This window comes from Anarrhichthys ocellatus, unplaced genomic scaffold (genome assembly GCF_004355925.1).
Source record: "Anarrhichthys ocellatus isolate YVR2014 unplaced genomic scaffold, GSC_Weel_1.0 scaffold38, whole genome shotgun sequence".
Lineage (NCBI taxonomy): Eukaryota > Metazoa > Chordata > Actinopteri > Perciformes > Anarhichadidae > Anarrhichthys > Anarrhichthys ocellatus.
Window position 1 is genome coordinate 129,012 of NW_022280068.1, and position 19,114 is coordinate 148,125.

The 19,114-nt window shown below is 43.3% G+C and overlaps 1 protein-coding gene across 1 annotated transcript in view; it reads right to left on the reverse strand.

Annotated features, from left to right (window-relative positions):
- Nucleotides 1-8,648: 8,648 nt before the first annotated feature.
- Nucleotides 8,649-19,114, reverse strand: part of slc24a3 (solute carrier family 24 member 3) — a 40,185-nt gene continuing 29,719 nt past the window's right edge. Inside the window, exons 7-17 of the mRNA XM_031867055.1 lie at nt 18,991-19,065; nt 18,275-18,300; nt 18,067-18,120; nt 17,831-17,964; nt 16,053-16,213; nt 14,379-14,649; nt 14,112-14,278; nt 12,573-12,687; nt 12,291-12,403; nt 11,968-12,033; nt 8,649-10,761 (exon numbers count right to left, since the gene is read on the reverse strand). Coding sequence (XP_031722915.1) covers nt 10,609-10,761; nt 11,968-12,033; nt 12,291-12,403; nt 12,573-12,687; nt 14,112-14,278; nt 14,379-14,649; nt 16,053-16,213; nt 17,831-17,964; nt 18,067-18,120; nt 18,275-18,300; nt 18,991-19,065 — 1,335 coding nt within the window. The 3' untranslated portion in view covers nt 8,649-10,608. The remainder of the gene's footprint in view (nt 10,762-11,967; nt 12,034-12,290; nt 12,404-12,572; nt 12,688-14,111; nt 14,279-14,378; nt 14,650-16,052; nt 16,214-17,830; nt 17,965-18,066; nt 18,121-18,274; nt 18,301-18,990; nt 19,066-19,114) is intronic.

A 19,114-nucleotide genomic window follows, 5' to 3' on the forward strand; every position in this document is an offset into this window, starting at 1 on the left:
ATGAGACATGATGTGTTCTCTGTATCTTCCCTGTAGAGAGCCAAACATTTTTCTGACAAAAGCCCCTGGTATCAGTTGCCTCTGCTTTTTCAGAATTGACTGTTTAACAATACCAAACCATCTCTCCACGTGGCAGTTTGTGTCCCTTGTTTTATTGGGACCAAAGGTGTCTTGTTCTGTGTCAGATGCATACCTTTTCAAGTTCCCCAACAGCAGACCACTCCAAATGGGAAAAATGCCTAGGTAGCTCTCAAAAAGGACATTAACTATGCCTGGGCAGAAGTATGGGTTTTCTTCATGTGGGGTCTTGGCATCTTCTTTTTCAAGCTCTCTCCGTACCTCCTCCAAGACTTTCTTGAATTCAGAAGTGAAGGGAGATCTGCCAACAATTGTGTGGGCATTTTTCCTTTCTTCATCATCTTCCTCCCGAGCCAGGGGGCTGTCCTGTAACATTTCTGTGTCTTCCATGTCGGTAATCTTGCATTTCTTTATTACATCCTGCATGGCCTTCAAATTAATCAGGACAGTATTGGTGTTGTGTTTACCCATTAAGACAGCACACAGTGAGCGGAAGATTTTGAGTGCTGTGGTCATCGAGGTAGTGTTTTGCAACCTGGCAAATCCAAATGTTGCAAAATCCTTCAAGCCTTTGTCTGCTGTTTTTCTCCCAAATGACTGAGTGACAGCTTTGAGCACGTGTGCAGAGCATATGTGAAGCACTGTATACATTCTTATTTCCTTCCATGTCTTCAGTTTTGAACAAGTAGCAAAAGCCCTGTCCAAGTAGCTGACAATGCTCTCCTTGTTGAATCACAGAAGAACACTTTGAAGTAATGCCCAGCTGTAGTCCGTTTCAACCTGGTGTACTCTTAGTTTTGTGTACTGTGACAGTTTTCGGATGAACTGCATTAGCCAGAATGTGATTGGTGGTATAGAGTGTTCATTTGTCAGCATTTCACAGACTGGGAGCGGAGGTGCATTCCGACCACCTCCAGGAAGAGTGAGAGAGTAGTGAAGGAGTCTTTTAGTCTGCCCGGGAACTTTGGATGCAACATTACCTGTAGCATCTAGGTATAAGGTCAGTGGGGTCTTCTTTCTCAAGTGTTGCACAACTATGCTTATTCCTGTTTCAGTGTACATATGTACACCAAAGGGGTCAACTTGAAAGTGCTGTATGTACCCAGGCATCTTATGAAATTTGACATCACATTCCGTCATGATATTTTGAGTGAGGTACATCTCCATAAAAACATCATCTTGGATTATTTTTCCCTTTCTAACCTCTGAACTGATCACTTTGAGAACATTTTTGTTCAGACTTCGGGTTAGGTTTCCTGAAATCAACTCAGCAATGGGAGTTTTTTTTAGTTTACTATAGAAGAGTTTACTTACTCCTTTACGAAGAGCTCTTGCAATTCTCCCTCTTCTTGTGTTTGTTGCTGGTCTGAATTTTCTTTCACTTTTTGTGTGTGCCATTTTTCCTCTTTGTAAAATAGAGATTTTAACCAGGGTCTCTCCCACTGGCTCCCTTTTCTTTTCGAAGAAGTATTTTGCACTACAGGAAGGGAATGTACAAACTGCAGTGATGTTTAAATATGGACTGTTAGTTTTACGGCTGTGAGGAGTTTTGATATGCTGGCTCTTGAAGGCAAGGGTACAACAGGGATTCTTCTTTCGGAAACTGTTGTACAGCACATTGGTCCATGATTTCCTCAGTTTTGTTGAACCGTGCCGTGGAAAAATTGTTTGCCATTTCTTTCTATTCACTGTAATTGTGAACCACTTTGATACCAATGGCAACTTTCTCCATTGTTTTTTGTTCCATTTCTTTCCATGTTCAGGTTGGGCTCCTTTTTGCAGTAACATATTTTGGTCTTTGTCTTCTGCCTCTTTCTCCTCTGTCTCCCTGTCTTGTTCTTCTACTTGGCCTTCATCCTCACAGCCGGGCGCTCATTGAGACCAATGCCGATTGTCCAGCTCGGAGGAGTCCGTAAGACGGCCCGTTTTAATTAAATTAAGGTTGTAGCTTGTTGTCTACCTCACTATGGTTACAGGGAGGTATCGTTTGTATTTTAGCAACGTTTCGTTAACGATTTATTGAACCGGGAAGTTGGAATCTTTGAATATCTTTCTAACTTTACCTAAGTTATTTTTTGTGGAGTTTAATGGAAATGCTACTTGCTTGAAATGCAAGGAAAAAAGCCAGAGGTTTCACTGCATACACTCTGGAGCTTGACGAAAGCACAGACAAAACTGACAATGCCCAGCTAGCCATTTTCATCAGGGGTATTAATGACCAATTCGAAGTGACAGAAGAATTGCTGAGTTTGTGTCCAATGCATGGTCGCACCACAGCCAAGGATATTTTCCAGAAGCTGTGCGACGTGATTGAGCGCGCTCGTTTACCGTGGAACAGACTGGTGGGCATTACCACTGATGGAGCCCCGTCAATGACGGGCAAAAAACCGGACTGGTAGCGCTGGTACAAAGAAAGTTAGAGGAGGAAAATGCAGATCCAGCAGTTGTTCTGGACTGCATTATACACTAACAGGCACTGTGCAGCAAATGCTTGAAATACAGTATGAACATGTCATGTCTGTTGTCCTGAAATGTATCAATTACATCAGGTCCAGGAGTTTACAGCACCGCCAGTTCAGGGGTTAGAAGAAATCGAGTCAAAATATGGTGATGTACTTTACTTTACTTAGGTGTGCTGGCTCAGCAGGGGGAATGTCCTGAAGAGATTTTTTGAGTTAAGAGCAGAAGTGAAGAAATTCATGGAAGATGGCAGAATGGATGTTCCTGAACTTGATGATCCAAGATGGGTTATGGACCTTGCATTCCTAGTGGACATAACACAGGAGCTGAACATCCTTAACCTGAAGCTCCAGGGCCCTGGTCAGCTGGTCACAGCAGTCTATGAAAATGTGAAAGCCTTCTCCACAAAACTGAAATTGTGGAAAACTCAGCTTTCTGCAAAAAATCTCAGCCATTTCACAACATGCAGATCTCTTGTGGATGAGGGCACAGCATTCAGTGGTGATGGATATGCCTGTGCTATTGAAAACCTACTGCAGGGGTTTGATCAGCATTTCGCTGACTTCAAGGCACGCCGTGACACTTTCCAGCTGTTTGCAGACCCCTTCTCAGCTGATGTGGAGAGTGTCCCAAGTATGTTGCAAATGGAACTTATTGACTTGCAGTGATCTGAAAGCTAAATCCAGAGAGGCTCAGAGAAAAGCAGACATGACTGGACAATTTATGAGAGAATTACCTCCATCCTTCCCTGAGCTGACAAAAGTGTTCAGTCAGGTAATGTGCCTTTTCGGAAGCACATACGTATCTGTGTGAGAAACTTTTCTCGACTATGAACTTTAATAAATGCAAGTACAGGTCCAAGCTTAGTGATGCCCATCTTGAAGCTGTACTCAGGGTTTCTACTGTGACCTCGATCAGGGCAAATGTGGCTCAGTTGTGTGAAAAGAAGCACTGCCAGGTGTCTGGCAAGAAATAGAGTAAAGTACAAATGTATTCAGGGATTGCAATTGTTGGTTCAAGTACAATGTTTCAATAAGTTATAAAAAAATGGGGCAAAAGGAAAAAATATTTGCACTGTTAAAAACTAATATAAAAATGTAGAGAAACTGATGGGTGCATTTTTTTGTTAAGTATGGCAAAAATATGTTAGTATTGTAAAAATAAAAATGTAAATCTACCAAAATATTGCGCTTTCTTGTAGTACTTGAACGTTGAAGTGGCCCTGGTGACAATACCAGCAGTGGCCCGAGCCAAATTGAGTTTGAGACCCCTGCTCTAAGCAATCTAACAAATATGGTAAAATGCATGATTATTCTGATGACACACAGTTTGCACATCATGCATTATACAGCAGGTATCCCAATGCCCTACTAATCCAACTTTATTTTTGATGACTTGGAAATGAGTAATCCTTTGGGTTCAAAAAATGGGAGCAGTTTAGTTTTGCTTGAGAAACTTGCCTGTGCAATTCAACTCATCCCTTGCAAACATTCACCTTTGTCTACTCTTCAATTCTATAGACAGAGAGGTATATGGCTGTAACAGGTTCTCTGCTATCCGGTGGGTCTTGGGAGTACAATGATGCCAGCACACAGTTGAATGGCGTTTTCAAACGTTCTTTATTGTCACACAATCAGACTGGACTTGGCCGTGTGCTCTCCTGCCTTGCCTCCGAGCACACGTCGCGGGAGTTTGCTGCGATCTCCCGTTCTTTCCGTCCCATTGCACGACTGTCGCTCGTCCCGAGCTGTCTCTCGCTCCTCTGTCACTACTGGTGATTAAATACATCGGAGAGTGAGACGATTAGCATCTGTTTCAGCTGCGCTGCGCCTAATTATGTCTCTTCCCGGCACCGTTCCCTGAACCACACTATCCTCCTGCCTTGATCAGCTTGCCCCTCTCAAAACCAGAACTGTCTCATTCACCCACACTGCTCCCTGGTTCACCCCTGAACTCCGCCTCATGAAATCCCGGAAACGCAGACTAGAGCGACTCCAAAAAAACCGGCCTCACAGTTCACACCCTGGCGTACAAGGAACACATACAGCAATACAAACTGGCTCTAAACTCTGCTCGCTCCACCTACTACTCTGGCATCATCCGCTCTGGTTCCACCAACCCCAAGGTCCTCTTCTCCACAATAAACAAACTCCTCAAACCAATGGACAATCTCTCCCACTCCTCCACAGCAGAGAAATGCAACGCCTTTCTGACGTTCTACAAAGCTAAAATCGACACCATCTACAACCAACTGGCCACTTCCAGCCCCGCTTTGACCAACCCTGTATCTGCAAATCCTCCACTAACTGACCGGTCACTCTTCCGATTCTCTCTCATCTCCCCCTCGGATCTCAATAAATCACTCTCTGGCATGAAGACTCCGACCTGTGACCTCGACCCTATCCCTTCCACTTTAGTTATGGCCTGTCTCCCGGCCCTCCGCCCGCACCTCCTCTCTGTCATCAACTCCTCCCTGTCTACTGGCTCCGTCCCTCCCGCCCTCAAACTCGCCTCAGTCACACCCATCCTCAAAAAACCTGGCTTTGACCCCGACATAAACAACAATTACAGACCCATCTCCAATCTCCCTTTTCTGTCTAAAATACTGGAACGCACTGTTGCCCATCAACTGAAAACCCACCTGGACTCAAACAACTGTATGAACCATTAGAAATGCCATAGAACCATGTGTGTGGCCAGCAAACAATCTCCTATCGTTACGATCAAAAACGGTGTATAAAGAGTAAAAGCTGTGGGAATGGGAGCAATTTGTTTGGAAAAATCACAGAATATTTTTCATGCTCGCTCCACTCTGACCGAGATGTCCTCACTCTAGCGCTGAACATTCTGTGCAATACACACATAAAATCTGAAACGGACTCAAAATTTTCCTGAAACTTAATCTGTGACTTAATGAAAACTGTGCTAGCTATCAAAATGCCCATTTGGCTCAATAAAGTCCAGCGTTTTGCCACGTTTTAAACTTCAAATAATTTTTCTACGTTAAAGTAGGGCTAGTCAATATGGGCCCAAAGTTAAGTGTGTTATTAGCTCTCTTCACACCGAAACCCCATTCAAGTGAATGGAGAAATTTTGCTCAGTTTTTCGAGATTTTCGGGAAACCGGTTGGGCGAATCTCTTGCAGCGGGACGAGAAGCACAGCAAAAATCTCGGCGGAAGGAGAATATTAAGAAGAAGCCCGCAGGATTATAGGCAGTTTTACTGCCTTTGTGCCACAAAGCTACACTGAATTATAAACTAGTGTCACGATTAGACTTTGCCTCCTGTGTCTCGGTATGTGTGCTTTAGACGTGGCTCTGTCTTGGTCTCCTCCCGGCTCCCTCCTGATTACATTCATTCACCTCACCTGCCCAGTCAACCCAGCTGCTATCCATCTACTCATCACCCAACAGTATATCTACCCCAGTTTCACAGCCACTCGTCTTCAGATAATTGTACAACCTCAGTGGTATTTTGGTTCCATTTCGGCCACACTATTAAGATACTAGTTTAGAGTTTATCCATGACAGAACCGAAAGCCTCGTACCGAAGGTTTCAATACAAATACATGTATTGTTACAAGACTTATATATATATATATATATATATATATATATACACACACACTGATAAAAAACCGATGTGCAATACTGGCTTGTGGATGTGCTTTCTTTGTAAACCTCTAAAATTATGATTTATTATTAATACAATAGAGGATGAAAAATTGTAGTAATCCAAATACCATTGAAATCTGGTCTAAACGTCAATAAACGTCTTCAAATAGCCATTGAAAAAACGTTCACTTTTGAACCAATTTTGAACGTCTTTTCAGCGGTGGCCATTGACATCTTTTAAACATCTTTTCAACGGAAGGTGGACATCTGTAAATAAAACCAGTATTAAAAAAAGAAATTCACTTTAGCACCAGTTTTGTACGTCTTTTCAACAGTAACCAGTCGGTTTTTAAACGTCTTTACAAAGGAAAGATGCTCACTTCGATATTGCACCGTATAATGCTTTATATTGTTTGTATATTGCTATAAGCCAAACAATGTTTTGACTGTCTTCTTATTTGTACATCACTTTGTTTTACAGCTGGCACGGCAAGTCGTGGCAGCATTTTTATACATGCGTCTTCTCAATGCATTTCTTTTAAAAATTAATATTGTTTGATATCAAAATTGGGCAATATCTTTGATGTTCCTTTGGTGTTGCGTCACAGATCGCTAGCCCCAAACCTTAAAGAGGGAATCAACCGATTTTACACATGAAATCTCCAAATTTTTTTCATCGGGGTTATGTCTGCTTGAGACATAACAGAGCAGTGTGTAGGATTTAGAGGGACTTCTTGGCAGAAATGGAATATAATATCCATAATTGTTTTTAATATTATATAATTTCCTGAAACTAAGAATTGTTGTGTTTCTGTTAGAATGAGCCCTTCATATATACATAGAGAGTGGGTCCTCTTCATGGAGTCTGCCATGTTGCCCAGAACAGACAAACCAAACACGTTCACGTCACCTGAAGGCCACCGTAGTTCTCCCCTCACACTTGGAAGGAGGGGTGAGCGGAGGGGAATAAATAGTTTGTAATCTGCAACCTGTTGCAGACTGCTGTATTGAAAGCACTATTTAAGTATGGGTTGGCACATGAAATGAGATTACGCTGAAAAGGGATTTCTATGCTGTAGAAAGTCATGATGTTAAAGCACGCTGTACACAGCCCAGAGAACAATCCTGCAAAATAATTTTTATTATTCATTTACAACTAAAGTGTAAATATAATGAATCATTACATACAAATAATTAAGTGTTCGCGCCCATTGGCAGTTTATTCACGTTCAATATTATAAGTTATGTATTATGTTCATTATTTAGAATATTAGTTACTTTTTTTAAATTTAGCTCTCCATAAATTGGAGCCGACACGTTTGAAAACGAGCAACTTTTACTTTGAAGGCCAGCTGTCACAAAATTGTCATTATTAAAGGTGGATAATGGAACAAGCTGACGTTTTGGTGCGCAGTGTTGCATTGCACGTGTTCATTCAATGCGACAAATAACACAGGCAAAGCGTTGACCGCGTTTAGGCAGCATCGGCTAACGAACAACGAACTCGCGTAGCAGAATACATTAGCATTAACACAAGTAGACCAAAGAGATCAGGTAACACCACTAAACTGACATTGTTCATTATACAACGTGAACAATGGAAATTTATTATACCTCGTGCACGGACCGGTTTTCTCATTTTGCCACTTTGGATTTAATCCAACAAACAAACTATCAAAACGGACACGGACCCTGTACCTTTAACGTTAACAAGCCTTTAAGGCAGCTACTCCTTCGTCCTCTCATGTTGGACTGAGGACAGACTGGACGCTACCGTGACTCACTGTCGCCTCCAGAGGTACAAGTGGTATTACAAGTCCTCACTCACCAATCTTAACCCGCAGTAGAGGGCGCTAGTGATCTCACAGCTGAGAGCATGGCAGACCCCGCCAGTGCAGGGAACAGTTTGCTCTTGTGTTGGTGGCAGCTGACTGAACTACCTCTACACACACCGCTGTACCTCTCCACCACTCAGTGGTTTGTCAACTGATCTATGACATGTCAGCATTAACTCTTTACAAATGATGCCTCATTTTAACACAACTTTTCAACTTTAACACAAACACACTGTGATTGTCAGAATATGAGAGGCAAAATATGCTTTAAAAAAATGATAATTTGTACCCATTAGTGTGAAGAAATAAGAAGTGCATCGATTTCAGGTGTATTAAAAGGTAAATTTGCTGAGGATACTGTATGTGTCTCGCTTTGTTGCTATTTACAACTTGCTGTGAAAATAAGGAATAATCATCAGTCCCGTGACGAGCCCATGAAGACACGGGGCAGTGATTTGTGTATGTAAATCAGTTTATTGCAAGAAGACCACTGGGAACAAGGCCAACATCTTTATCTCTGTGCCCAGAAGTCCTCATCAACAAAAGAATGAGGATTTACAAACAATTCAAAAGACATGAGCATAAAACGACACTGATTAGCTGAACATTAACCGTTGTCGGCCTACATTCTAAATACAGTATAGATCTCAAATATGACTGCTGAGTTATTCCAACATCTATGTTTCTAATAGCAGGAAGTTGATCTTGGAAATGCATTAAAACTACACACAAAATAATCTGAATTATGAAAGAGGCATGCAAACCGACCGGTATGTATCTCTATGTAGCCTACCTGGAAATATTCCCACACCCCCTACTACTGAGTGCGTAAATGAGCCACACAGCTCAGCGGCGCTCTCTAGTGGCCGCAGGAGGAGCATCAACACCTACAGAGGAGGCTTTTAATTAAGCAGCGACTCCATTTGATATGAGAATTCTCAATAAGAATCCTTCAAGGTAAAAGTGAAAATACATAACTTCCACATTTAGTTTGAACACATGCTGAAACAGAGTGGCAATACTGTTGACAAAGGTGGTGTTATTTTTGGCTCAAAGACAAGCAGGAGGTGTTCAAGCCTCAAAGAGACGGGATGGCACAAGAGTTAAAACACTGTTTTTAAGAAATCACTCTACATCAACCCCCCAACATCGTCATCACAACGACACAACCACTGTGTTTAAGAAACCATGTTCAGTATCAGCCTCCCTATCCACCACTCTTCATCACTAGTTCAACGCACCGTGATAAACATGGCATTTCTAGTGCGTCTCATTGAATCAGACCCCCCCCCCCCCCCCCACACACACAATGTGTTTATACTAATATACAAATGCTGCAACATCTTTCCAAACTATACAAAACTTACAAATTATAAAGTACTAATCTTAAATATAAACATCAAGTCAGTTTCCAGTACTTGGATTATATATTAAGGTAGAGTAAATTGTACGTTCCAGTAAATACACCGTGCCCGTCCAAAGGGCTGAAACTGCTGGTTAGACATGATCTTTGAATAAATTAATTCATAAATAAATCATGATTATGTCTTCCCAGTAACAGTCGTGTCTTGGCTCCCCCTCGAGACTGTGACACACACACACACACACACACACACACACACACACACACACACACACACACACACACACACACTTAAGTCCAAATCTAAGATTTTTACTCCTATTCTAAAAATACTTTTGGCTTTAAGAAGTAACAATTATTACACTCAAAACGGATTCTTTATTATGAACATGACATCTACTGTCTAGAGGGAACTTTAAATTCAGTAGTTCTATGTTGAGAGTACCTGTAGAGGCTTTATATAATATTTCTAAAGTGACAGTGCTGGATGTCAGCTCCAGATCCCTTTGCTGTGTGTCTTTTATTCAGTATTATTGTACTTGAGAAGAATGACGCCCACATGTGTTGGGATGTGCCAGTCTATGTGAACAGTGTGTTAAACATCTAGACTCTGTCGGTCAGTGCAAAGCTACAGTTGACTTGTTAGTACGGCATGCTGTGTAGGTGGTGCTGAGCATGGGAGACATCTGGACCAGATCACTACAGTAGAATATATAATAATGTCAACGGATCACTGGGCTCGGCAAGCCTGATGCAGTGGTGCATAAGAGAATCCCATGTATCAGCTAATATTATATATAGATTTATATACATATATACAGAGAATTTTTCATTCAAAATACCTAAATGGTGTGCTTATATCCAAACTTTTTACAAAGAGTAACAAATAATCCAGCTAAAAATGTTAGTTAGCGCAGGATTTCTCTCTTTCCTCCAGTCAGTAGCAGCGTCTTCACCAGCAGCAGCATAGCTGTTGGAGTCGATACGGTGAAGTTCAGTCCAGACAACCTTTGGGTTCATGAGATGATTGGAAGCCATCTCTGCTGCTGGGACTCTCTCTTCACGCCTCCCAACAAACTAACTACAATTGTGGTGTATTGCACCAAAGATAAATCATACAGAGCTCTATTTTTCTATTTGAAAATAAAAAAAAGGTAGGACTTGTTTTCAAGGCGCAGAGAAACTGGAAGCCAGGTGAGGTTTCCTCCATCAACCGGAGGGAGAAGAAGAAGACGCAGAAGAGGGGCAGGATGGGAGATCAGTGGATGTCTCGGCACATAGGGAGGTTGACGAAGATGAAGACGTTGAACTCGATGAGGATGGAGAAGCACAGAAAGATGGCGTACAGGACAAGGCAGGCCAAGCCCAGTCGCCAGTCCAGAGTCCATTTGTTCAGATGGACACCGAGAACCTGCAGACGGGGGGGGACAGACAGGAGGGACAGAGAACAGATGGTTTAACACATGACACGCTCTTTGTCCTCCTTCGGAGCTCTTTGTCTCCATCACTTAATAGGCCCCACCTCCCCCTGAAGCATCCCCCTGCAGAGAGGAAGTGACCATCATGTGATGGGAATCCACATCCGGTTCCAAATGGTCCGATCCATCAGAATTGTGGGCTGGACGATATATGATGTATAGGTCATTTCATATGTCCATAACCATTTGTTTCACAGTGTAGCATGTTTCCTGCTACTGTTTTTAATATTCTCCTGTGTGAACTAGATACTTGACAAATGAAAAGTACTGAGCTCATTTTATTTAGAACTAAGTGAAACAAGAACATGAATAAAGGCCCACGCTATTTTCTTATCTAAACAGAAACCCTGTGTTGACACATGTCTGTGCCCCGGAGTCTGGACTTTAGGGTGCAGGAGACAAAAGGCACGCGCTGCTAATGAGGCATTAACCAGAGGTTTGCTGGTCGCTGTCTGACTTTCTCACGAGCGCTCCTGGTTTTGGTCGAGTGGTCTGAGACTGTAAGGCCTTTCTCATTTCCCAGTTCGTACATCCTCGATTCCTTTCCTTGCCTCCTCTCCTTGCGTCTTAGTTCCGCCCACTTGAGATGCGAGCAAAGGAGGTGCGGAAGAGAAGCGAGGAAACAGGCATTTAAGGAATGAGACATCGTTGCCTCGTCATTTTAAAGAGACGTCAGTCAAATATGGCGAGTCCTGCCACGGTTGAGATTAGTCCAGAAGTGTGTCACGCCTCTTTTATTTGTTTATCATTTCTCACAGTTGACAGATATCTAGACATCTACTCTAGAAGTCCTATCTCAACATGTCGAGTGACTTCATGTGTAGTGATCTCGACTCTGTGCAGAGAAGATTCCATTCTGCCTCTGTGGGGGAGGCGAGTGTCTGATTTGACATAGAATTGCTTGGTTTCTCCCAATGAATCATGATATAATGCCTGTTTTGGTTTACATATCAATGACACTGTTAATAGACATTTGAAAATGACTCATGTGCTTTCAATTAATGTCCTTAGTGTGCATGAAAAAATCACTATGTATTCACAAATGAGCAGGACCACTGGAGCAGCATCTTGGCTGTAGCCTCTCAATAAGTAACAAAAACAGAAGGCTGCTGTTGCAAATGTGTAAAAGTGTTACTCACTGTGACGAATACTGAGGCAAGCAGGAGTCCAACCGAGAATATGAGTCCTTTGCTGTTGAGATGGATCTGAGGAGGTCCAAACACACATTCCATTACACCTAGTCCAAATGTCTTTTCTCGTGTGAAGTGCAATCAGCAGGCTAATTAACACACAATGTGTCCTCAGTGTGAGCTACTAAACTGTGCAGTGCCCCCATGACTATTGTGTGGGTGTGTTTGAGTACAACTCCCTCATTGCACTGAATTTTACAGACTATTGTCCCCGTCCTTCATGCACACGGCTCTGCTGAGTGTGTCCTCTGGCTGAGCGGAGCGGCACTCACATTGGAGCCGTAGTCGATGCAGAGTGTTTGCAGAGTCCAGGGCAGGCCCAGGCCCACCAGGATGTCAAACACATTACTGCCTATGGAGTTGGAGATGGCCATGTCTCCCAGACCTGAGACAAGGAGAGCAACACTGTCAAGGTCTGAAGTACAAGTATACGTCGAGAAGAACAACGCCTCTCCTCCTCCTAACAGCATCCGCTTTGTTTTACTCCAAACAGGGATTGATTTCAACTTCCGGTGTGTGTGTGTGTGTGTGTGTGTGTGTGTGTGTGTGTGTACCTTGCCGTGCGACTATAACACTAGCCATGCAGTCTGGGACGCTGGTGCCTGCTGCTAGGAAGGTGATGCCCATGATGACGTCTGGAATGCCAAGAGTGAAGCCGATCACAGTCACCTGAAAGCAGACATTGACTCCTCATATGTGGCTCAGCAGTGAAATGACATCTCACATAGCCAGACCTGTCTCCACAGAGCAGTGTCGGCACTCTACAGAGGTTCCTCACAGCATCATTCTGCGATAGGGGAAAACTCTCTGGCTTACTGGCACAGTAGAGTAACTAGAGTTAGTGAAGGAGTAACAATCCTCCTGCTCATGATTGCTACGTCTCCTCTGTCACCATGGAGACACTCTGAGTGTAGATCAGCTCTCTCTATGGTGCACTCTGCTTCATAGAAAGAGCATCTTTTAAAGATGTTCATTGAAGGACTAAGAACAACACCAGTCTCACTGAGGGACTGTATGAAAAAGAACTCTCCATACTTATTCATATTTATAGCAGAAAAACCTTCTTCCATATCTTAAAGGAATACAACAGTATTGACTTTGTACAGGATGTTGTGCTTCTATTTATAGCTCAGATTTTAAGAGGAATTATGAAAATGATTACCAACATAATAAAATGGTCATTCCAGTAACAAGATGAATGAACAGCTGTCACTACATTACTGAAAGAGGCACTCTGAGGCTCTATACTGACCAATAATATGCTTTTATTCTCTATCTCATCTATTGATCCTGTATGAGCAGCTAGTTGAAGCCCTCTGCATGTGGCCGAACACCTTTCAGATGTGACTATTGAGTCATTTCTCTCAAGCAATCAAAGATCAAGAATTAAAGATCAAATCCTTTTTGTGCAGTCCTCAAACTAACAATAAAATCCTAGTACCTCCCTGTTTTGTGGAGTCAATTCTAGCAACAATTAAAGATCAGAGGTCTCATGACAGAAACATATTCTAACTGCTGGTCCTGTCTTAAGTTTCAAAGACAGGAATATTCAAATCTTCCTACTACAGAGGCAATTCCTAAAGTCATGTCTGTGTCCCATCCCGGCTCAGAGCTCCTGTCTCCTCCTAACTTAAGAGACCTTACTAGACTGTGGGTCTGATTCTTCAGTCGGCCCTGTCCTGTCCTGTCTGGATCTATGTTTAGGATGCACAGAATATACCGCAGGCTACTAGAGACGGGCAAACCACGATGTCAACGGCTCTCACTTGTCTCCGGCTAGCTAGCTTGCTATCATTGACACAAAAAGATGGCCGATCAATTTTAGCTGCGAGCATTCTGAGGCACCGATCGAGTCTGTGCAGGAGTAATTATTGTTTAATATTTATGTGTTAGGACAGGCTCTATGCCATCCTAACTTGGGAAATCTAGAAGTGAGGACAGTTCTGTAAAAGATACGTTCCTATGAGATTAGATGGGATTGTTTCCTAAATGCAGTTGGGAAACAGACCAATAATCCTACATGTCATCCTACAGTGAGATGAGAGTTCAGACTTATGTTTCTGTAATGAGGCCTCTGGACGGACTGGACTGACCATCCAGACCATGATGTAAGAGAGGCCAGCGATCCACATGGTGGCGGTGAAGAAGGAGACCATGAACCATCTCTCCCAGCGCCGCTTGGCACAGTTGGGCACGGTGAGGAACAGAAGCAGGGACAGCGGCCACATTGTAAGCCACTTCAGCTTGTTACAGGCCCCGGCTGGAGGGACGGGGACAAAGACATGGTGATGGCCTCAGCTCTATACACAAACACTTATTGTCAAGGATCATTTCATTTCAAAATGTGCTCTGTGCTGTACCTGGAACTTTGAAAGGCACCAGGGGGCCGTTATCGTCATCCTCTCCCTCTCCATCCTCGTCATTCTCGTTGTTCTCATTATCCTCATTTTCGTTCTCCGTCTCGTTCCCAGACTCCAGCCGCTGAAGTCTAAACCTCCCGTTCAGACCCTGCTCAGCTCCGCCCATCCCGTTCTCTAAGCCCCGCCTCCCCTGAGCCTTGGCGGCGGAGTCAGGGTCGCCGTTAGTGATGCGGTTGACTCGAGTCTCAGTGGTGTTGACCAGTCTTTGTCTCTGGGAGTGATTATAGAATATCAGTATAGACAGCATTAGAAGGACAGTGCTATGAATCGCTCTAGATAATAATGATAATAATAATAATAACTTTATTCATATAGCACCTTTAAAAACAGAGTTTACAAAGTGCTTTGACAGACAAAGCAGCAAAAGTGAGGCAATAAAACAACAGAAAGCTCCACAGTGAGGCCCAACAAAGCACGACAATGATGAATAAATTAATAAAATAAAATAATTTAATAAAATCAACAAATAAAAATAAAACCGTAAAGCGACGATATCACATCAAAGCCAGTCTGTAAAAATGTGTTTTAAGAAGTGATTTAAAAGCGATTACTGATTCTGAGAGCCTTATCTCCTCAGGCAGCTCGTTCCAAAGCCGAGGGGTCCTGATGGCAAAGGCACGGTCACCTTTAGTTTTCAGCCTCAACTTTGGAACAGACAGAAGGGCTCCACCCGAGGATCTAAGGCTGCTGGCTGGCTCATAGGGGGTCAACATTTCCTCTATATACTGTATCTTGGGGCCAGGCCCATACAGTGATCAGTAAAATCTTAAAATCAATTCTAAAGTGAACAGGGAGCCAGTTTAGATAGTAGCGCAGTGTTGGAGATGTAGACATGTCTGCTGCTCTCCACTGTAATGCTTCTAGATTGCACTCAGCCTGTGCTACATGGTGAATAGACGTTATTTCTATAGCACCTTAACATTTGGAAAAACTCAACATGAAATCATGACCCAGTTACTCAAGATAATCCACAGACCTTGTTGTTAGATGTAGGAACTATTTCCTTTCTATTGAACTACACTCTGCTAACCGTATCAAAGTGCAGAAGGACACTCGATGCTGCTAGCTCACCTAGCGCCACCGAGCTAGCTAATGCTTCAGCTCAGCCGAGGAGGACGCCATTAGAGTACATGTGGCTCTGTCACGAGCACATTAGAGTAAGGCAGACATCTCTACACTGCACTACACATTCAAAGCTCTGAACTGTCCCTTTAAGCTAGGACCCCAATACTTTCATTAAGACATGTTGCATTGCTGTAGTGTAGCATGAATGCTATTGTGTGAGTCCCAGTTAACTACTCAAGTTTGTTTTCATTCATTTATATCCTAGAAATCAGAAGACAAGCCTCTTCTATTTCTCTGAAGCTGAAGTTGATATTATTTTCTGTTATTTCAGTCAGTTTGGTTTGGATTAACATCCAGACTGTAGTCTGCTGCAGACAGGTGTCTGAGAGGAAATCACAATTAGTTCCACTCCCTCTCCTGTTGAACCCAGACAGGAATATTTAGACTCTGGGACTCTTTTAAAGTAACGTCAGTTGACCAATCAGCTTGTGTTGAGGGTAGCTTTGCTGCCCTTTAACTCTTCCCAGAGTGTGTGTGGTGGACATGTACCTCGTTGATAAGCATGCGAGAGGCCATGGTGAGGCGGGTTCTGGGGGAGAAATGACTGGTGATCATGATCCTCATGCCGGCCTCGCAGAAGGACAGCTGGTGGGGGTACGCATACAGCAGCTCGTCCACCATCAACACAGACGGCTTACAGTGGAAGGTAGCTGGAGAGAAATAACACACACACACACAAACACACACAACATAAACTGACTGCAGAGCTGATTGTTTACTTCTTAATCCAGCACAATTAGACATCAGCCAAAAAATAAATGAGAGAGCAATTTATTTTTCAATATGTTGTCTTATTATTAAAAGAAAGAAAATGTTTCTTTTGCGCCGTCTTCTCTAAACGTATTAGTGGGCGGGCCTGTGTACTGCTTTGATTGACAGCTGGGGCTGCTGAATCCAGTTTACAAGCTAATTAGCATCTGAAGTGACGGATCATGCAGGCAGGTTCTTCAGCTGGACCGGCCCAGTAGCTATCCCGCCTACAGAAGATGTCTCCTAACAGACTGGAGCACAGGAGCGTCTCATGTAACCCTGACCCTTATGCAGAACCAGCCCGCAACTTCAGTTCATCCAGAGTTCCACGTTTGATGTCACATCAGCTTTTAAAAGGCCTGAAATATAAAAGATCCAGCGTCACTGTGAGCTCCACAGTCTGTTAACCAACACTGTCACCAGTACCAGGACCTTATTACTGCGTATCAATACATAACAGAACAACAGCGATACTGATATGGGCCATTCAGTAAATGTATATATCTATTATCTTTGTATTAGTAAAGCAATGTTTAAGTCAAGGATGTTGCCCTACACGTAACATAATGATATCACAGTGAGGCATACAGCTTATTCATTAATCACTAGTATATAATCCGTACTCGGAATACGCCGACACCCAAAGCCCATCGCTATCGACATCAGGACGGAAAACTTCGGATAGCTGCATCCCTAAGCAATAGTAGGCTCATATGATCATTTCCCCCCAAAGCCATAGACCATCTGCCAACCGTGATGATATCCTACAAAAGTCCTGTCAGAGAGGCCAGCACGAAGACAGAAACGTAAGAGGTTATCTCTGCAAAGATCTGAAGAGCCAATAGTCCGGGTCCCTGCTGGTTTCTGTGGGACGCTGCCCATCCTGACTCATCCGGCCTCGTCTCTGGGGCAGTGCTCGGAAAAATCAAATGCAGAACAAGCTGACGGATCAAGCTCCGCTGAAGCAAGTCGGAGGCTAGAAGGACGAGCACAGGCCTGAGCCAGCATCTTGTGCTGCTCTCCTCTGATGCTATACTTTAGCTTTGAGGCCAGAGACACAGAAAATACAAACACGAGAGCAATCAGTGGAAGTGCTGGGTGGCAAGAACAGTCAGTCCTTTGACAGTGGAGGACCTATTGGATTTTCCTGATCCTTCTAGTGTCCAAACAGACTGATGCAGACCGTAAATAAAACCATGGCGTAGCCAAAGGCATCTCTGGTAGGGAATCACGAGGAGGATTTACAGGCAGACACATCCATCTGAATCATCATGGCTCCGGTGTTACTGAGGGGCAGGTGGTCATTTTACTCAAGTGAATTTTGACTCATCTACACACTCTCAGAGCGAGACTCAGAGTTAGTTTAGGCTGTCAATCATCCTAGGACAAGCAGACAGAGTCCACAAAGTCATCCTTACTGTCTTATCCCAGAGCTGAACACAAATAGATGCCTTTATATTTCTGTAAATGTCAGAGCGCGGAGAGGATCGGCTCAGAAGCGGAGCAGATGGGGCTACCTTTCGTGAGCAGGACTGCAGTAGCATCACACGTGACGTTATCCTCCAGATCAGTGCTGCCTGTCAGCCCGTTGGACAGATTCACAGAGCTCCTGTTTCGACGGTCAAAGTAGCGATGTGCCCTGTTGTTGAACCTGCCAATGACAGACGATGAAGACGAGGCCACAACTTTTAACAACTGAAGGCAGCTAATCAGTCAACTGAAGGCCTCAGCCGTTCCTGATGATGACACTCACTTCATCATGAGGATGTAGACTGCATACATGAGAATCAGGACAAGAGACTCCCACCTGCACACAGACACAAGGTCAGCAACATGTTTAGTCATTCACCATATGTATGTGTATATATATATATATATATATATATATATACACACACACACACACACACACACACACACACGTACACATAGGGAGAAGGAGAGATAATATGATTACTCACCAGCACACCTTCTCATCGTAGATGAACTAAAGAGGCAAGAGGACACAAAAAGACATTAGGTGGAGGCAGTGAAGCATCTACTCCACCAGAGGACGTGACCAATCCAGAGCTCAGATAGACGGGATTCATTGGGTTTTATTTTGAAAGCACTCATGAGGTTTGCTCTGTGACATCCTGAAGTCATGGATCACACTGTGACTCACTGCCACAGATCACCTTGGTGACATATGAAGGAACACAGAAGCCAATCAGATTTGACAAAAAGAAAGCTGCATTTTACTCGAGTAAAAGTACCCAAGTATTGTCAGCAGAATACACATGAAGTATCAAATGTAAACGTTTTCGTTTTGCAAAGTGACCCATGTCATTATATGTGTGACATTGTTGGATTGTCTTTGTGAGTTACATTGTGGGACACCATGTGGTGTTTCTGTAGTTTGCGCACTGAGCTCATTGAGTGGACGTGATTTGTCTCTTGTCTTGTGTGAACTCAGTGCATACTGAAAAACCAGACACAGCTACATTCTCATGATTCTCCATACAGACTACGTTTATACAAGCAGACACACTCTGCAGACAAGTCCACATTAACAGTTGATGAAAGGCATGCTGGGTATTCAAACCATAAACAGGCCTTTAATGCTTCATAGTAAGTATTTCTGCAGTCGGCACAATCTGAATCCTGTTCTGTTGCATGTGAGTATCTAAGCTCTTACCACAATGAGGGCCGTGATAGAAAAGGTGTAAAACGTAGAATCTCGGAGTAGAGCCCAGTGAGAGAGCTTCACTGCCTGCAAGGAAGAAAGAGATACGAATATGCAACAGAACAGGATTCAGATT